This window comes from Entelurus aequoreus, linkage group LG06, assembly GCF_033978785.1.
Source record: "Entelurus aequoreus isolate RoL-2023_Sb linkage group LG06, RoL_Eaeq_v1.1, whole genome shotgun sequence".
Lineage (NCBI taxonomy): Eukaryota > Metazoa > Chordata > Actinopteri > Syngnathiformes > Syngnathidae > Entelurus > Entelurus aequoreus.
Window position 1 is genome coordinate 26,009,680 of NC_084736.1, and position 20,980 is coordinate 26,030,659.

Consider the following 20,980-nt stretch of genomic DNA (forward strand, 5'->3'; position numbering starts at 1 on the left):
AATCCTTTCAGCAAAAATATGGCAATATCGCGAAATGATCAAGTATGACACATAGAATGGATCTGCTATCCCCGTTTAAATAAGAAAATCTCATTTCAGTAGGCCTTTAAAGAAAGTGCTACGTGAATCTGAACTTACTAAGTTGAAATGAATAATACACTCCTTGGTGTTCTTGACGTTTGTGGCTTTTGGGACTGCGCAGCAAGGGGTGGTGCAACTTTTGGATCTGTCTCATGGGAGCCTTCTGGCCATGTTTGCACCGGATACCATGCTGCTGGCTCTGTGCCACACCGGAGTCCGCGTGAAGAGACCGGAGGTCGGGTTGAGCATAGGGATGAACGGGCTTTACGGAGCTGAATGAACATGAATCGGACACTTCGGTCTCCCTAGACGGATTACCGCTCATCCGCACAGACTGGACATTAGCCGGGGGCTAGTGGGCCGCCTAGGATGGAGTCGGCTCTCTTGGTTGCTTTGTTGGGTCTGTTTCTGTTTCACCCCTCCAGCAGACGATGCAGTGGAGCGCTGTAGAGGTAAGCGCAGGGTATGTGCACATGGGTGTTGAAATTGTGTTTTTGTCGTGTCTGTGCATGGTGCAATTGTATGTGTGCAATACGTATTTATTGCTCATTTGTTTTGCTTTATTTTTGTAGCTGTATGTAGAAATGGCGCCGCTGAAGTCACAGCTGTTTGCATCACCTCTGTGCTTTTTCAATGTTTTAATGTACTTTGTGTGTTATTTAATGTTTCTCTTTATGTGTACTTTTTGTATCTGCACTGCAAACACATAATTTCCCCTTAGTGGGATAAATAAAGTCGATCAATTCATTCAAACCTTTAGTCTACACAAACATGGACAAGACTGTATGGTTAATGGATGTCCTGATCTTGCTGGCTGCAAAACAAGTTTACCTTCGGGTACTAATATAGTAACCTAACCTAAGTATTACAAAAAACTACAATGCACTACACTACACTGAAAATAAACTACAATGCAATACACTACAACTACAATAAACTAACTTACACTTACACGAAACTACAACACTACTACAAATACAAGAAAGTAAAACACATTATTACAACTACAAAAGCAACAGTGTACTACACCTACAATAAACTACAGTACACTATCACAACTACAATACACCTACAACAAATTACTATGCAATCCTGCACAGAGAAGAAACTTAAAGGCCTACTGAAATTATTTTTTTTAATTTAAACGGGGATAGCAGATCCATTGTGTGTCATACTTGATCATTTTGCGATATTGCCATATTATTGCTGAAAGGATTTAGTATAGAACAACGACGATAAAGTTAGCAACTTTTGGTCGCTGATAAAAAAAAGCCTTGCCTATACCGGAAGCAGCGTGACGTCACAGGAGGTAGGATTCCTCACAATTCCCCGTTTACAATGGAGCGAGAGAGATTCGGACCGAGAAAGCGACGATTACCCCATTCATTTGAGCGAGGATTAAAGATTTGTGGATGAGGTACGTTAGAGTGAAGAACTAGAGAGGCAGTACAGGGTGTACCTTTTTTCGCTCTGACCGTAACTTAGGTACAAGGTTAATCGGATTCCACACACTCTCCTTTTTCTATTGTGGATCACGGATTTGTATTTTAAACCACCTCGGATACTATATCCTCTTGAAAATGAGAGTCGAGAACACGAAATGGACATTCACAGTGACTTTTATCTCCACGACAATACATCAGCGAAGCTCTTTAGCTACTGAGCTAACGTGATAGCATCTGGCTCAAATGCAGATACAAACAAAATAAATAAATCCCTGACTGGAAGGATAGACAGAAGATCAACAATACTATTAAACCATGGACATGTAACTACACGGTTAATAATTCTCAGCCTGGCAAAGCTTAACAATGCTGTTGCTAACGACGCTGAAGCTAACTTAGCAACCTGACCTCACAGAGCTAAGATAAAAACATTAGCGCTCCACCTACGCCAGCCAGCCCTCATCTGCTCATCAACACCCGTGCTCACCTGCGTTCCAGCGATCGACGGCGCGACGAAGGACTTCACCCGATCATCCGTGCGGTTGGCGGCTAGCATCGGCTAGGCGTCTGCTATCCAAGAAAGTACTCCTTGTTGTGTTGCTACAGCCAGCCGCTAATACACCGATCCCACCTACAACTTTCTTCTTTGCAATCTCCATTGTTCATTAAACAAATTGCAAAAGATTCACCAACACAGATGTCCAGAGTACTGTGGAATTGTTTGATGAAAACAGCAGTTTGTATGGTGACACATTGGTAACGAATACTTCCGTTGCCGTCGTGACGTCACGCGCATACGCATCATACATAGACGTTTCCAACCGAAAGTTTAGCGGGAAATTTAAAATTGCACTTTATAAGTTAACCCGGCCGTATTGGCATGTGTTTCAATGTTAAGATTTCATCATTGATATATAAACTATCAGACTGCGTGGTCGGTAGTAGTGGGTTTCAGTAGGCCTTTAAAGGCCTACAATTTTAAATTTCCTGCTAAACTTCCGGTTGAAAACGTCTGTGTATGATGACGTATGCGCGTGACGTCACTAGTTAAACGGAAGTATTGGTACACCATTGAATCAAATACAAAAAAGCTGTTTTCATCTCAAAATTCCACAGTATTCTGGACATTTGTGTTGGTGAATATTTTGCAATTTGTTTAACTTACAGTACACTATTACAACTGCAATAAACTACAATACACTACACCTACAAGAAACTACAATACACTAATACAAATACAATACACCGTAATACACTACAACTACAAAAACTACTTTAATTACAAGAAACAACTACAAAAAAGGACAGCACACTACAATAACTTACAGTACACTATTACAACTGCAATAAAATACAATACACTACACCTACAAGCAACTACAGTACACTATTACAACTACGAGAAATTTAAATACACTACTGCCCCAGAATATACTACAATACAGTACTACACCTATAAAACACTACAACAAATACAAACACTACTACATACACATACAATTTACACTGCACTAGTAAAAGTTGGCCCTGCGATGAGATGGCGACTTGTCCAGGGTGTACACTGCCTTCCGCCCGAATGAAGCTGAGATGGGCTCCAGCACCCCCCGCGACCCTGAAGGGGACAAGTGGTATAAAATGGATGGATGTATAGTAAAAGCTACAGTACACTACGACAATACATTACAGTTCTACACCTACAATAAACTACAACTACAAGAAATTAAAATAAACTACTGCACCTAAAAGAAACTACAATACAGTACAGCAAGTACTACAACTACCAGAAATTTAAATACACTTTAGGTACTAAAAGAATAAACTACAAATCCACTTTGCTTGCCAACAAGTACTAAGTGATGTTTTGCATTGGGTGATTGGATGAAATACTTATTTTCCTCAAACACAAAATGAATCATCTTTACTGAATGTTATTTTTTAGGATTTTGCTTAACATAACTATCATTCTTGTTGATATCTCTGAAAGGGCGCAAACTTATAAAATCGGCAGGGGATGGAATACTTTTCTCATCAAATACACACAGTATTTCCATCTAATTATGGTATGTGCAGAGAAATGCATGGAGAAGATCTGCTAAAAGCTGAATACATGTTTTGATTATTAGAGTGTGCATTAAAGAGGAATTATGATGATAATCTACATTTAAACACTTCCTTGTGGTTTAGATGTTATTTACTGGATAGACACTTTTTACGTATGTCTGCAAACTCTTCATGTGTTCTCTTTGGATTGCAAATGAAACCCTTTACACTGCACCCTCTCCAGAAGTAGTGACTGCATGTCGTATATTACTGTGCATGCAGAGATTATATGAAAATAATACTTAACGCACTTTCTCCTGCGGTCCCTCAAACCAAGTAGTAATGTCACAAAGGGGGCGTTTTTTTCTCTCCATTCCATTCAAATATGAACACTGAATTATTAATCTTACCTTTAATGACATTAAATAATTAACTACTTACACTTTACAACCTTGTCAAATGATATGAAAGCATGTTTTAATTAAGACAATTATTTAACAAATAAACCTTAGGCTTAGGTGAGGCTGATTGTAAAAATAAAAATGAAATATACTGCGTAAGAAGGCAAAAAATACATTTACAAATATGTTGGGCTAAGATAAACTAAATGAATATGTTTCTTAACTAGACTGTCAATGAAATTCAAGTGCAAATGACAAAAACAGCTCAACCAATTTAATCATAATTCTTGCGCTTAAGAAACTTCTGAGTTTAGCGCCAGAGTTTTTCTGTTTGTTTGAGATTGTTACTGCCACAAGTGGTGGAAAAGTGCATTACAAGAGTGCCGCCGCCGCCGCCCCGCTGAGAAACATTATTTGGCGGCCCTCTAGGGGGCACTCATGGCCCAACTATGGTTAAGACATATTGTAGTGCCCAATTAAGTACGTCCGTCAATTAGTGACATCACAAAAAGCATACGATTGTAAAACAGCGTTTGGAGGCATCCAAAAGGCTTGCGTCTAAAAACGCATGAACCTTATGATTTGATGCTTCAGCGATAACGCGATTATTAAATATTGCAACCATATTTACAAGTGGGAAAAGAGGAAAATTACCATAGGTGAAAAATGGCGACTGGAAGGATGGCTTACACATCTCGCATATAGCGAAGGTTTGTGTTGAGCAACATTTATGTTTGAAGACGTTCAAAAAGCGATAAACCTAAACCTTGTCATAAAAAAGACAATATTGAGAAAATCTTTAATGAAAAGCAAACAAGTCCTTATACAAAAAAGGTGTGGCACCTTGAAGGCCACGCAACGACTGCTACCCGAGTGCGCCTAGGGCACGGAAACTAAACTGAATCTTGCGTTAAGGATCAACATAAAAAAAAATAATATGTGTAGCTGTATGAAGTTTTAAATCACACCGACGCCCTTGGCTTTGTGTGCAGCCTGGACAGGAAGTGGAACTGCTAAAAAGTGTCCCTGCCACACGAGCACGCTCACTTGAGAGCAGATGTTTAAAATCGAAAGGGGATAAAGACGTCGGAATCAAGGACTGGAGCAAGGAGGACAACCTGGTCAGGGAGTGAGCGTGTCTTCTCCAACGTCCACACCTGAAGACATAGGGACACATCAGCTGTATGATCACGACAGCATGGCGTCCCGTTATATGCGCCCAACCTACTATGAAGAGTCTCCTCCATTTTCCGCTGACAAATTGGGGGGGCTTTTGGACCTGGATTTGGACCTGGACACTCTTTTGGGAGAGGGGCTGCGGCTGACAGACTTGGACCGGGATTTGGACCTGGAATTGGCGTTGGTCTTCTTGTTCCTGGGGGAGCGGGACTTGGATCTGGAGTAAGACCTGGAGCGGGACCTGCTGTAGCGGGATCGGCCTCGGGAGCGAGAGCGGGATCTGCTGCGGGATCTGCTGCGTCTCCTGGGTCTCGGGCTGCGGGAAAGACCGGCACAATGAGTCCAAAGGCACCTTAGGTCAGGTGACCTACAAAGACGCGCTATGACAATGTTTTAAATATTGTGATTTTACTACATGTAAAGTAGGGCTGGGCAATTTTTTTTAATATTGATAGATAATTATTTATATTTTTATGCCTTATTTAAAGGCCTACTGAAATGTTTTTTTTTTAATTCAAACGGGAATAGCAGATCCATTCTATGTGTCATACTTGATCATTTCGCGATATTGCCATATTTTTGCTGAAAGGATTTAGTAGAGAAAATCGACGATAAAGTTCGCAACTTTTGCTCGCTGATAAAAAAAAAGCCTTGCCTGTACCGAAAGTAGCGCGACGTCACAGGAGCTAGTATTCCTCACAATTCCCCGTTGTTTACAATGGAGCGAGAGATTCGGAGCGACAAAGCGACGATTACCCCATTAATTTGAGCGAGAATGAAAGATTCGTAGATGAGGAACGTTACAGTGACGGACTTGAGAGGCAGTGATGGACGTATCTTTTTTCGCTCTGACCATAACTTAGGTACAAGCTGGCTCATTGGATTCCACACTCTCTCCTTTTTCTATTGTGGATCACGGATTTGTATTTTAAACCACCTCGGATACTATATCCTCTTGAAAATGAGAGTCGAGCACACGAAATGGACATTTAAAGTGACTTTTATCTCCACGACAATACATCGGTGACACACTTAGCTACTGAGCTAACGTGATAGCATCGTTCTCAAATGAAGATAGAAACAAAATAAATAAACCCCTGACTGGAAGGATAGACAGAAGATCAACAATACTATTAAACCATGTACATGTAACTACACGGTTAAAAATTCTCAGCCTGGTAAGGCTTAACAATGCTGTTTTTAACGACGCCAAGGCTAATTTAGCAACTTAGCAACCGGACCTCACAGAACTATGATAAAAACACTAGCGCTCCACCTACGCCAGCCAGCCCTCATCTGCTCATCAACAGCCGTGCTCACTTGCATTCCAGCGATCGACGGCGCGACGAAGGACTTCATCCGTGGGTTTGGCGGCAAGCATCGGCTAGGCGTAGTAAGTAGTCCTTGTTGTGTTGCTGTAAGTATTGTACTTAGCCGCTAATACACCGATCGATCTCACCTACAACGTTCTTCTTTGCAGCCTCCATTGTTCATTAAACAAATTGCAAAAGATTCACCAACACAGATGTCCAGAATACTGTGGAATTTTGTCGACGAAAACAAGAGGTTTTTATATCGGGTCAGATGGGGTACAACCACTTCCGTGGATTTTGTGACGTCACGCGCATAAATCATATCCAAAGGAGTTTTTCAACCGGAAGTGTGGCTGGAATTTCAAAATTGCACTTTATAAGTTAACCCGGCCGTATTGACATGTGTTTCAATGTTAAGATTTCATCATTGATATATAAACTATCAGACTGCGTGGTCGGTAGTAGTGGGTTTCAGTAGGCCTTTAAGCCTGCCAATAAATACAGTAAATTAATTTCCAACTTACCCAAAGGTGCTATTTATCAGTGGAGAAGGTGTCTGGTAGCCAGGTAGGATGAGCGCAGCTAAGGTAAGTAGATTTAAAGGTAGTTGCAGTTTTGAGACCTTATGTGGCACTAGTGCATACGCTATTGAACACTACAGAGTAGTTTGGGAAGCTACTCATTACATTAAAAGTTAAAGTACCCATGATTGTCACACACACACACACACACACACACACACACACACACACACACACACACACACACACACACACACACACACACACACACACACACACACACACACACACACACACACACACACACACACACACACACACACACACACACACACACACACACACACACACACACACACACACACTAGGTGTGGCGAAATTATTCTCTGCATTTGACCCATCACCCTTGATCACCCCCTGGGAGGTGAGGGGAGCAGTGGGCAGCAGTGGTGGCCGCGCCCGGGAATCATTTTTGGTGATTTAACCCCCAATTCCAACCCTTGATGCTGAGTGTCAAGCAGGGAGGTAATGGGTCCCACTTTTATAGTCTAGCGAAATTATTCTCTGCATTTGACCCATCACCCTTGATCACCCCCTGGGAGGTGAGGGGAGCAGTGGGCAGCAGTGGTGGCCACGCCCTGGAATAATTTTTGGTGATTTTTTATTCAAACGGGGATAGCAGATCCATTCTATGTGTCATACTTGATCATTTCACGATATTGCCATATTTTTGCTGAAAGGATTTAGTTGAGAACATCGACAATAAAGTTTGCAACTTTTGGTCGCTGATAAAAAAAGCCTTGCCTGTACCGGAAGAAGCGTGACGTCGCAGGTTGAAGGGCTCCTCACATTTCCCCATTGTTTACACCAGCAGCGAGAGTGATTCGGACCGAGAAAGCGACGATTACCCCATTAATTTGAGCGAGGATGAAAGATTCGTGGATGAGGAACGTGAGAGTGAAGGACTAGAGTGCAGTGCAGGGCGTATCTTTTTTCGCTCTGACCGTAACTTAGGTAAAAGGGCTCATTGGATTCCACACTTTCTTCTATTTCTATTGTGGATCCCGGATTTGTATTTTAAACCACCTCGGATACTATATCCTCTTGAAAATGACAGTCGAGAACGCAAAATGGACATTTACAGTGACTTTTATCTCCACGACAATACATCGGTGAAGCACTTTAGCTACGGAGCTAAATAAGCCCCTGACTGGAAGGATAGACAGAAGATCAACAATACTACTATCAGGAGACACAAAACCAAACACTGAACCTGTAACTACACGGTTAATGCTGTGCCGCCTGTCGAAGCCTAGCAATGCTGTTGCTAATGACGCCATTGAAGCTAATTTAGCTACGGGACCTCGTCAGAGCTATGATAAAAACTTTAGCGCTCCACCTACGCCAGCCCTCATCTGCTCATCAACACCCGTGCTCACCTGCGTTCCAGCGATCCACGGCGCGACGAAGGACTTCACCCGATCTTTGATGCGGTCGGCGGCTAGTGTCGGATAGCGCGTCTGCTATATAACTCAAAGTCCTCCTGGTTGTGTTGCTGCAGCCAGCCACTAATACACCTATCCCACCTACAGCTTTCTTCTTTGCAGTCTCCATTGTTCATTAAACAAATTGCAAAAGATTCACCAACACAGATGTCCAGAATACTGTGGAATTTTGCGATGAAAACAGCTGTTTGTATTGTGATACAATGTGTCCGAATACTTCCGTTTCAACCATTGACGTCACACGCAAACGTCATCATACATAAACGTTTTCAACCGGAAGTTCCCCGGAAAATTTAAAATTGCACTTTAGAAGTTAACCCGGCCGTATTGGCATGTTTTGCAATGTTAAGATTTCATCATTGATGTATAAACTATCAATCTGCGTGGTTGGTAGTAGTGGGTTTCAGTAGGCCTTTAAAACCAACACAACTAAAGACAATTTTCTGTTATTTTCTCTTCCCACTCCACGCAGAGAATCCGCAGCGAGACAGAATGACGGCACAACCAAACTTGGTAGTTGATACTGTTTTGTAATTGACTGTGAGGGTCTCCCTCCCATTGCTCAGTGGCACTTCCTGTTTCCTGGGTTCCCAGAGCGTGAGTGACTTCATCGGCCCAGCCCGAATGTCAAGCAAGTCCTTGTGGTCTACATAACATGTAATGGTGGCTCTTAGGTCAGCCACGCTGTAGTTTTTAGCACTTCCATATAGAGTTTACTGACAGATTCAAGTCTGAACTAGGGTTGGGTGGTATGACCTAAAATTCTTATAACAGTATAAATTAAAACCCTTGGCGGTAACTGCTTATATCGCGGTTAAAAAAGGTTGTGGTGTACAACTTGTAAAGGAAGGGTTTCTGAAGGGGTTTTGTAGTCCCTACGCTGAGATGTGTACCCAAAAACCGTGTTTAAAATGCTAGCCTACTAACGTTAGCATGCATCAAGTACCAAAATACGGCTGAGGTGTATACCTAAAAATTAAGCTAAAAAGACCACATTTCCTGCAATTGGGTGCATTTCTACACTATATTTTACCTTTATACTTATTCACATCCAACAACCTCTTTCGACTGTCTTTTTGACACTTACATATCCGATGTAATCTTCCCCAGAATTTTAGGAGATCATTTACTAACATTGTTATGAGGGCTGGGTTTGTCTCTGTGCGATATAGAAAATGACTACCGTAATTTCCGGACTATAAGCCGCACCTGACTATAAGCCGCACCAGCTAAATTTAGGGGAAAATACAGATTGCTCCATATATAAGCCGCACCCGACCGCAGGGTTTTGATGTGTAATTACCGTAGTATGTTGGGGATCCTGCTACCACGGAGGGGATTGTCGGGACAGAGATGACTGTTTGGGAACGCAAAGCGTCCCATTTATTAACAATAAATCTTTCAATCATTCAATCAAACTTTCACATCTTTGACATGGCGAACAGCATTGTGCAGAGTACAAATAATACAACGGTGCAAAGTAATACAAAGTGCTCGCCTGTACGTTATCAAAATAACCAGCCTACTGGTATATGAAAAGTCAGTCTTCCTCCTGCGTATTAAAACCACCGAAATCCTCTTATTCGGTGTCGGAGAAGAACAGGCCGTAAATAAGCCGCACCGTTGTATAAGCCGCAGGGACCAGAACGAGGGGAAAAAGTAGCGGCTTATAGTCCGGAAATTACGGTATATCGTGATATTCGAGTATATGTTCTCACGCAGTTGCTTTTGGCTGCGGGCATTACACTGCATGCATTTCCCACTCTTTCTTGTCTCTCCTTCTTACAGACTTAAAACAAGCGCACCTTCTTACATATGTCACGTGTGCAACGTCACACGTTCCCGCGGAGCAGACAGGTAGCGACATGGTAACGTTAGCTGTGATGCTAACGGTGCGGTGCGGGTGGTAATACGAGAGAGAGAAGGTGCGAATCTGGTAACAAATGAAGGAAGAATGAATTCCCAAGAAAAACAACACGGGGTCTATCGTCTGGCGGTGGTTGGGCTTCAAGCGGGAAGATGTTTTACAAGTATGCGGCAAAAGCGTTGCTACAAAAAGTAGCACCACTGCTAATGTAGCATCATTTGAAAAGTAACCCGCTAGAGAATAAGGAGTGCTTACTCCGCATGTCAACATCTCCGTTCGGTGCCACACCAACAAAATGCCGAAGCAACTATTTCTAGATCAACACTGTATGAAAAAAATAGTCAACAACAGAAGGAGATAACGTCCGCAGGAACCTACCACATAGCGAAGAACATACACTATTTGATTTCCTATTATGCAGCTCATTTATATTTGACACTTATTGAAATATCTTGTGTGACATCATGCACAAAAGTGCACTTCAGTTGTTTAAACTATTGTAGTGGCGTTCTGTACAAAAAGTGCACTTTAATTTAGTGTTGTTTTGATATGTCATCTTAGTGTCATCATGCACAAAAGTGCACTCATAGCTTGTTTTAAAATGTCTCTGACAATATTGCACTTTCTGTTTTGGAAATGCCATGAATGTTTGTGCCACTGCTTAAAAACTGTTTAATAAATACAGTTTTGGTAAATTGACTTAGTTGTGATTTCCCTCTCTGCATGAAAGTTTAAAATAAGCATATATTAATGAAGTATGAACAAGAATGTTTTAATGTAGACACATATAATCATCATATGGGACGGCGTGGCGAAGTTGGTAGAGTGGCCGTGTCAGCAATCGGAGTGTTGCTGGTTACTGGGGTTCAATCCCCACCTTCTACCATCCTAGTCACGTCCGTTGTGTCCTTGGGCAAGACACTTCACCCTTGCTCCTGATGGCTGCTGGTTAGCGCCTTACATGGCAGCTCCCGCCATCAGTGTGTGAATGTGTGTGTGAATGGGTGAATGTGGAAATACTGTCAAAGCGCTTTGAGTACCTTGAAGGTAGAAAAGCGCTATACAAGTATAACCCATTTATCATTTATCATTTATACTGCTGTGATTATATGCATCAAGTGTTCATTCAAGGCTAAGGCAAAATATTGAGATATATATCGTGTATCTTGACATGGCCTAAAAGGCCATATCGCCCAGCCCTAATTGTTATCATGGAAAACGTCATGTAAAATTCTATAACATGCAACCGAAAGAAGTGGTTAATAAAGTCAGGGGAAAAGCCAAAGTGCGTCGAAGGAAATGGCTCTTAAAAATATCAGTTTCATCAATACAATACATACATTGGACCACGCCTGTGTCTGCAATGATCACTTTGTACAATTTTGTTTGAACATTTGATTTGTTTGAGAAACTTTCTCTGATGCAATCAAGTTTTTTCTGTACTATATTAGTAGTGTTTGAGAGCAGAACTAAACAAAGAAAGGACAAACAATTGCATTAGTTTGTGTTCTTTTGTTGACCTGATAGTGCAAATAAACTAATGTCCATATTAAGTCCTAGTAATAATTATTGTAATTGTTGGTCCAATCCACCGTATTTTCATTATTGATTTACATTACGGAAATAAAAGCTTAGTTGTTGTCGTGCAGGAAAGCAAAGGGCTTTATTCGTCACGGATGACCAAATAACGTCTTTGGTGCTTTTTGTTAGCATCAAGATAATATCCTTAGTAGAATTAATAAACTAAATGAATACAACTTTGCTTTCAAAGTACAACTATGATGACCAACATTAAAATACAGTAGCTTAATTGCCATAAGTATTCAGTAAAAACAAGGCAGAGGTTTGATTTAACAAATACATTCAATATTGATGGACACTAACATTATACACAGTTTGAACAGTAACACTGTTTGAATATAGGAAAATAAAACACTATTTCAATCGAGTCACTTTTGCATACAACTACATGGAACCTGCATACCACTAGATCCAGCCCTTTGAGACACTTGTGATTTAGGGCTATATAAATAAACTTTGATTGATTTACTAGTTGTACATTTACCACAGTTTGAGGATCAATGCTCGAGAACTACATTTGGTTTGGAACTAAAAGTGTTTGTATTGTAATCATGATTAGCATTTGTTGTAATCATGATTAGCATTTGAGCGCGACATCGTCAACGTTGTGGCTTAGAGAGCGAAATCAAGTAAGCTAGCTCGATGGTTAGCTAACTAGCAAGCTTGTTTCGGTGCTCCCCATTGACTCCCTGACCTGCAACTGAGAGTACCTGCGGCTGCTTACATTCTGTTTAGACCAGTGGTTCTTAACCTGGATTCGATCGAACCCTAGTGGTGCGGTGAGTCGCCCTCAGGGGTTCGACGGAGCCTCCACCGCGGAGGTCAAGACACACCCGACTCATCGTGTAAATAAAAACTTCTCCCTACCGGCGTATTATGGATACGGCAACTGCAGACGTCACACTGATTTGCAGGTGCGTAATTTGTTGTGAGTTCATGCACTGTGTTGGTTTTGTTCTTTGAACAAGGTGATGTTCATGCAAGGTTAATTTCGTGCACCAGTAAAACAACATTATTTTGTCTTGTATTTAAAAAAAAAAAAAGATTATTTTTCACTAAAGGGTTCGGTGAATGTACATATGAAATTGGTGGGGTTTGATACCTCCAACAAGGTTAAGAACCACTGGTTTAGACCCTTTTTCTATTGGTATTTCATTTAAAAATTGCGGAGGTGATATGATGCGTATATGCATATTTTAAGCACACGTTTCCACGTTTTAGCGGACATTTCAGATGACTACAAGTAACAAAGAACTTGACGCTGCAAAATGAGCAAAAAAGCTAGCATACTAGCATCAAACTGAAAACAATTGTGCTGCAGGCCTTAAAAATTCTAGCTACAGGCCGCTAATGGCCCCCGAGCCTTACTTTGTACACCGATATCCAAGAACATCCCAACATAAAACTTGTTTTCTTCACTAATTTGATCTTTGATAAAGGTTATCTTCAATGCACTTCTTTCACAAAGACAGCAAAAAGCTTAAAAAATGTGTTTTGCTGACAAGAAGATGTACTTTTGGGAATACTTGGTCTACAGACGAGGGCAGACCTACGTCACTTCCGCCTACCAATCCCCTAGCAGCCGGTCGCCATATTGAATTCGTTGAAAACAAACCAGCTCACAGCGAACACAGCATTGACAGAAAAAGCATTTAACGAGGTTTCACGGCATTTTAAACTGTTCTAAATGGCGTATGATTATGTAAATAGTCTTTCCAGTGAGGCTAGGTTAAGATACGACTTAAAATGTTCTGTAGTTGGATTAAACGACTGCCCTTACCGCCTTCCAGCAGATGCGTGGACTGATAATCCTACACAATGGCCGGACATGGAATTTGGAAATCTATATGTCTACCTCACAAGCGCACCAGGTATATTATTTCATATCTATAGAAAGCCGATTCAAATTTAAACGAAACCGGTTTTCGAAAATAGCCCATACAGCAGACCTGGGCATTCTGCGGCCCGCGGGCCGCATCCGGCCCTTTGTGCGTCCCTGTCCGGCCCGCGTGAGGCCAATTATAAATTACAAAATACATTTAAAAAAATATCTATGTCGAGTGTGCAATACAACGGTGCTGCTTTTGTTTTGAAAATCGTTATTTGTATTACTTCCGCGTGGACGTATGCGTGATTGTGAGTGAATGTGAACAGCTGCAATAACAAATTACAAAATAAAGTTGAAAAGACATCTATGTCGTGCGGGCAATACAACTGTGCTGCTTTTATTTTGAAAAGTATTATTCATGGGCGTATGTCCGTGTGTAACCTGCGAGTGAAGGTGCACATGCAGCGACAAGTGATGCACGGTTTACACCCAAGACGCTAAAAAGAGAAAAGTTGAAGAATGGCGTGTTTTCAACAAGACATGGACTGCAAAGCAACGTTCCCTCTAAGGTGCGTGCCTGCGCAATTGCGCACTGCTCAAGCGTCCGCTGCGCGCAGCAAATATATGCCGCGCACCATATCAAATCCCATTTGAATTCTAAACAAAATAAACATTCTATGTAATTTTGCAATGCAACTTTGAGTGCCAGTGACAACAAGCGGCCCTAACGGTGTTCGTCAACACCGTTCAATTGAACACCGTTCAATTATTGTAACGTCTATCGAGATGCTTCGAGGACAGGAATTATATCGATCACTTTATTGAGCAAAACTGTTTATATTCGGCCATAACCACACCAAAAACATAAGTTTTCACACTTCTATCTCGAAAAACTAGTCATTTTCTGCCATACAAACCAGGCCAAAACCAACTTGTCATCTGTCACCAACACACATAGCACTAAACCACTGGTGCGTTTATGGCCACACAAAAAGTCGGACAACTCAAACACCACACAAAGTTACACTATGACTCCTCAGTCATACGTGTGCTTATTTTACTGTCATTTATTATTGTTAATTTATTTATATTAGTCATGGAATGCTGTTACGCACACTATGTTGAAGTATTACTATTATTATTAATTATTATTATTATTTATCTTAAGGTATATATCAAAAATAATATTGAGCAACATTTAATTGAAATATTGTCGATGTGGCCCTCCAGCAGTGCTCGGGTTGCTCATGCGGCCCCCGGTAAAAATTAATTGCCCACCCCTGCTATACAGGCTATAGACTATATAGTATATAACCGCATGTTACTTTTGTACAACAACAACTTCAGCTGTCGAACGTTATAAGGTACAAATTCAACAAGTACAACATTAGCACGGACGGTATAGCCAAGTTGTGGTTAAGAAGGTGGATTTTTGTTCCTTATATTTACCAGAAACGAAGTGATCCGAACACACGACCCGGGACTTTGGGGGACTCCAGTGAGAACCGTCCTCGTTTTCCCGGTGTAAAGCTGCGAGCCATTTGTCTCGTCTCTGTGGGCTTTTATCACGCTTCGGCAGAACAAAATACGACCTTTGTTTTCCCTGTTTCCAGTTGTGGTCGACAGGTTAAATAGTCGACAGGTTAAAGAGTAATGGCAACGGTTTGTTTTCAACGCCAGTCTGGTTGCTATGGCTCGAAGAACCCGTATGTAGCTCAGTTGCCCGGATGTCGGCCCTCACCTATTGTGATGGCGAATATGGCGCCCAAAAATACGTCAGATATCTGGCAAACGTATAATTCCTTCTCACCTTCTGCTCCGGCGACCGGAGCCCCCGTATCTCCTGGGGGTTCCACCTCGGCGACTGGAGCCCCCGTGATGTGAATCGGGGGGTCGGCCGTAACGAGCCATTTGAACCCGCAGCTCGCGTCCGTCCAAGAGCGCGCCGTCCATGGCATCCATGGCGTCCTCGGCGTCCAGCTTGTCGTGGAAGCGGACAAAGGCGAAGCCCCGGCTGTCCTTGGAGTAGCGGTCCCGGGGGATGTAGACGTCCCCAACCCGGCCGTACTTCTCGAAAACGTGTCGCAGAGTTTCGGGCGTGGTTCTGTACGTCAGGTTGTCCACTTTGAGAGAAGTCATGCCGTCGACGTCGGGCGGAGGCCTTCCGTAACTCATGATGCTCCAGTCAGGCCTTCCTTCCACGAAGTGAAACTTTTACACGACGTGTGTACGTGCTTCTTGGTGGATATTACGGAAGGGGCTTCACAAGCAGATATTCTCAAAGCAATACTTTGAGGGGCAGATGTGGTCAAAGTAACACTTTCACGCTGCACTCGATCCAAAATGGACAACCGCCTCAAACCTTCTATTTTTCCCGGTAATGGCCGGCTCGTAGCCACCGCAAGGGAACTTTGCTGCTATCTGGCGGCCTGGGGTGGAATGTCTCAACCCATGGATTTATTTTGTATATTTTTTAAATAAACCTTTATTTATAATATGCAACATTTACATACAAGCAAAAAAATAATTATAATCAAAACAAGTACAGAAACAGTACAAAACAGTGCCATGGGGTTGTAAACTCAATAAAGTAACTAAAATAGAATGCAATATATTAGAGATGTCCGATAATGGCTTTTTTGCCGATATCCGATATTCCGATATTGTCCAACTCTTAATTACCGATTCTGATATCAACCGATACCTATACGGTCGTGGAATTAACCATACCATGAATTGATTAACGTGGACCCCGACTTAAACAAGTTGAAAAACTTATTCGGGTGTTACCATTTAGTGGTCAATTGTACGGAATATGTACTGTACTATGCAATCTACTAATAAAAGTCTCAATCAAAAACACATTATTATGCCTAATTTTTTTGTGATGCCCTGCTGGATGCATTAAACTACGTAACAAGGTTTTCCAAAATAAGAGAACAACTTCAACTCAAATTATGGAAAAAAGTGCCAACATGGCACTGCCATATTTATTATTGAAGTCACAAAGTGCATTATTTTTTTTAACATGCCTCAAAACAGCAGCTTGGAATTTGGGATAGGCTCTCCCTGAGATAATCCTGATACCCACTACAACTATGGGAAATACTATAGACTTTCACAAAGTCTAAGTCTAAGAAAGGGCATAAGTCTGTTTTTTTTTTTTTAAACATGCCTCAAAACAACAGCTACAAAAACAATGAAGGCACACAGCTTCAGTCCACAGTATACTAGAGTAATAAAGTAAACAATAACGTAGTCCTCATTTAGTGCAAGACTGCCTGGCATACTGTGTAACAGGTAATTATAAACTGGGCTCAATCTGCCCTGCTCTAATGTATTTGTATGAGTAACACAAATGTGCTGCAAGCTAGTGGTGAGTGCTTGAAGTGGCCTAGCAGTCAGCCAGAGCTTCTGAAATGCTGCGTTGAGACAGGGCATCTCCGTTCACTGCCAGCTGCAAAGTGTGTGCCATGCAGGGCAGACTATCCACACCAAACTCCACCGTAGCTTTTGCCATACTGCATGCATAGTCCCTGACCACAACGTGAGCTGTCCCTGACCACAACGTGAGCTTTCTCCCCGGGGTGGTTCTTGTTGTATTTTTGTTTTTTCTCTGCGGAGTCTTTAAGCGACAACTGTGTGGTACTACTTTTTTTCGCTGTTTGCTTTTCATCCATCTTTCGCTTGTATTCATCGTGTATCTCCTTATGATTCTTGAAGAGGTGGGAGATCAAATTGCTCGTATTAAAGGAAGACGTCTTGGTTCCTCCTCGCATAACCAACTTTTTGCAGTCATTGCAAATTGCCAGTTTTTTATCCGTCAGACACACTTTAAAATAATCCCAAACCATAGGCATGGTGTCGTTAGTCAGTTATCGAGTGAGCTCCCTTGTTAGCCAGGTTACAGCACCGGCAACAACACACTGGTTGTTGTTATGCTCCGCTCGCGGCGGTTTGATGAGGTCATCAAGCGTCGCCAGTGAACCTCTCATGCTGCAGTTGTCAACTCATGTGTTGTGTGTGAGAGAGGAGAGAAGGGAGAGGGGAGAGGGGAGGGGCTGCTGACTGGGTTTATATCCGTGTTTTACCGGATATGTACCGCTCCGTACAACAGTGTTTTAAAAAGTCATTAATTTAACTTTTTGAAACCGATACCGATAATTTCCGATATTACATTTTAAAGCATTTATCGGCCGATATTATCGGACATCTCTACAATACATATAAATGTAACCATAGGCGCCGATCTACATTTCTGCCAGTGGGTTTTCGGGGTGTGTGTATTAGTGTTGTCCCGATACCAATATTTTGGTACCGGTACCAAAAGTATTTCGGTACTTTTCTAAATTATGGGGACCCCAAAAAATGTCATCATTGGCTTTATTTTACCAAAAATCTTACGGTACATTAAACATGTTTCTTATTGCAATTTTGTCCTTAAATAAAATAGTGAACGTACAAGACAACTTGTATTTTAGTAGTAAGTAAACAAAGACTCCTAATTTAGCTGCTGGCGTATGCAGTAACATATTGTGTCATTTATCATTCTATTACTTTGTCAACATTATGAGGGACAAGTGGTAGAAAATGAATTATTAATCTACTTGTTCATTTACTGTTAATATATACTCACTTTCTCTTTTAACATGTTTTATATACACTTCTGTTAAAATGTAATAATCACTTATTCTTCTGTTGTTTGATACTTTACATTAGTTTTGGATGATACCACAAATTTGGGTATCAATCCGATACCAACTAGTTGCAGGATCATACATTGGTCATATTCAAAGTCCTCATGTGTTTAGGGGCATATTTCCTGAGTTCATAAACATAATATACATTTTTAAAAACGAAAGATATTGTGATGTTAAAAAATATCGATGTAATCATAGTAGTATCGACTATATACGCTATTGTACGTAGTATCATTGCAGTGGATGTTGGTGTAGATCCACCAATGGCGTTTGTTTATATTGTAGTGTAGAGTTGGTGCTGCAGGGAATTCTGGGGATTTGTTCTGTAGTGTTTATGTTGTGTTGCTGTGTAAATATTCTTCCAAAATGTGTTTGTCGTTGTTGTTTAGTATGGCTTCACTATATGGCACATATTTATGACAGTGTTGGCATTGTTCATACTGCCACCCTTAGTGTGACATGGTTGTTGAGTAATTATGCCCTTCATTCGTTCGTGGGCAGCGTGATCAAAGTTAAAGTCAATCTGCCGTTAGATTATTATCAGGCACGATAAAACCATGAATTGATTACGTGGACCCCGATTTAAACAAGTTGAAAAACTTATTCGGGTGTTACCCTTTAGTGGTCAATTGTACGGAATATGTACTGAACTGTGCAATCTACTAATAAAAGTTTCAATCAATAAATCAATCAACCTTGGTTAGATTTTGTTATTAATAAACTATTTGATTTAAGACTCTTTTATTATGTGATACAGATTAAACACACCACTAAATTAACAACAGTATTGGTTTTTCAAAAATTATGTAAAAGAATGAAAGTTGCCGTCAATCCCACGTGGGTACTCAGCATTGTCCTTGAGTGCTCGGGCCCCGAAGCACCCACGGGATCGGCGCCTATGTATGTAACAAAATGTAAAGCCATAGGCTCACACAAGTTCCATAAATAATCCTAATTTGGAGCACAGCATCATAGTTTTCACAGCTTTTTGGTTGTCAGAGGTAGAAAGTGTTTTAAAGTAAAGTTGTAATTATTTTTTAAAGGCACAAAAAACACGTCGGGTATTGAGAAACGTACATTTATGAATATAAAACTTAGCCAATAGTATAATGAGGTTGCAAAGGTAAAATTCCTTTTCAATTCATTTTTCATAGTGTAAATCCAAATAGCACATCTTTAAAACAAAGTTCAAATTTGTCATAAATATTGTCCAGGATGAAAGGACAGATTCCCTGCCATAGTGATCGAGTGCTTTCACAAGTCCAAAACAGGTGGTAAACAGTCTCTGGATGCATGTTACATAAGGTGCAGGTAACATCAATGTCCTTCTTGTGTCTAACCATCACAGTCTTTACAGGGTAATAACCATGAATGATTTTGAAAGAAATCTCTTTGACTTTGTTGGTAAGTAAATACCTGTTAGGAAGAGATCATGTTTTGACCCAGCAGATGTCTTTCACAACATTATTCCAGAGCGCAATTACACAGGAGACAGACACACAATAATTTTGGAATAAGCTGGGGATTGTTCTGTTATTTTTCTGATTTAAACAAAGTTTCCCTAGTGTCAAGTGGATCATTCACAATTGTTACAGAAGAAAGAGGAGATATATAACACCTGTACAACATAACAACTCCTGATGGAATGGCATCAAATACAATGGCAAATTGTTTAGGAGTTCTCAACCCATGGATGACGTTGGGTTTGGTCCACTTTGACGTCATCGCCCTGAACGCTGCACAAATTCCTATCTTATCTTATCGTATCTCATCTTCGGACGGCTCCCTCTTTAATGAGTTTTAAATCACGTCTTAAAAAACATATTTTTACTCTTTGGCTTTTAAACCAACATGAGTTGTGTGGATTTAGTCTATTTTATTTTCTCTGATGTATGTTATGTATTTATTATTTTATAGTTAATTGTTTTATAATACTGACTCTCCTAGTATGTATGTCACAACTTATGTGTGGCACTTTGTGAAACTTCTATTGTTTTTTAAAATGTGTTATATAAGTAAAGTGTATTGGATTGGACTTATTTGATTTAATTGATGCGTTGCCTTGTTGTACATTGGTGGAAAACCTGTTGGTGTGACATCATGTTTTTAACAACTATTCATCAAGCTTTATCAAATCAAGCTTTATTCATAAAACACTTTTCATACATAAAATAAATGCAACGCAAAGTGCTTTACAAAGTTAAAAACAATACCTGGGTGACCCGTATCCCCCATTATCACATACGTATGCACGGACACGGATACCAAACACAAAACACACACACACAACACACACACATATGCAACTACATGGACTAATGATTGCATGACTGAGTACAGAGGAGACGTATGAGTAAATACTATCCCAGGAGCCATCTGCACCAGGGGGTCATCAGACCACGGCCACCAGGACGCTGACACAAAAGCGCTCCCACAAGCACGTCCGATAACCCCTGATGCAGATGGTTCATCTGAGGAACGTTGGAAAATAAAAATAATACAACTTGTAAAATAGTAAG

At 40.9% G+C, this 20,980-nt stretch overlaps 1 protein-coding gene across 2 annotated transcripts; it reads right to left on the reverse strand.

The window, feature by feature from the left end:
- Positions 1–4,754: 4,754 nt before the first annotated feature.
- Positions 4,755–16,177, reverse strand: srsf2b (serine and arginine rich splicing factor 2b). 2 transcript variants are annotated; one of them, XM_062050417.1, is made up of 3 exons: positions 15,572–16,177; positions 5,192–5,462; positions 4,755–5,124 (listed from the first exon to the last, which is right to left on the reverse strand). In XM_062050417.1, the coding sequence occupies exons 1-2, from the start codon at positions 15,934–15,936 to the stop codon at positions 5,195–5,197; spliced, it is 633 nt and encodes a 210-aa protein (XP_061906401.1). In that variant the 5' UTR covers positions 15,937–16,177; the 3' UTR covers positions 4,755–5,124; positions 5,192–5,194. The 2 variants fall into 2 exon arrangements, with proteins under 2 accessions (XP_061906401.1, XP_061906400.1); XM_062050416.1 differs by having other exon boundaries at positions 5,196–5,462; positions 15,572–16,174.
- Positions 16,178–20,980: the final 4,803 nt, after the last annotated feature.

Coding starts and splice junctions, on each gene's coding strand:
- srsf2b (XM_062050417.1), bottom strand. CDS start 15,936: ATGAGTTACGGAAGGCCTCCGCCCGACGTCGACGGCATGACTTCTCTC. Junction 5,463..15,571: donor TCCGGTCGCCGGAGCAGAAG/GTGAGAAGGAAT, acceptor TCTTTCCCGCAG/CCCGAGACCCAGGAGACGCA.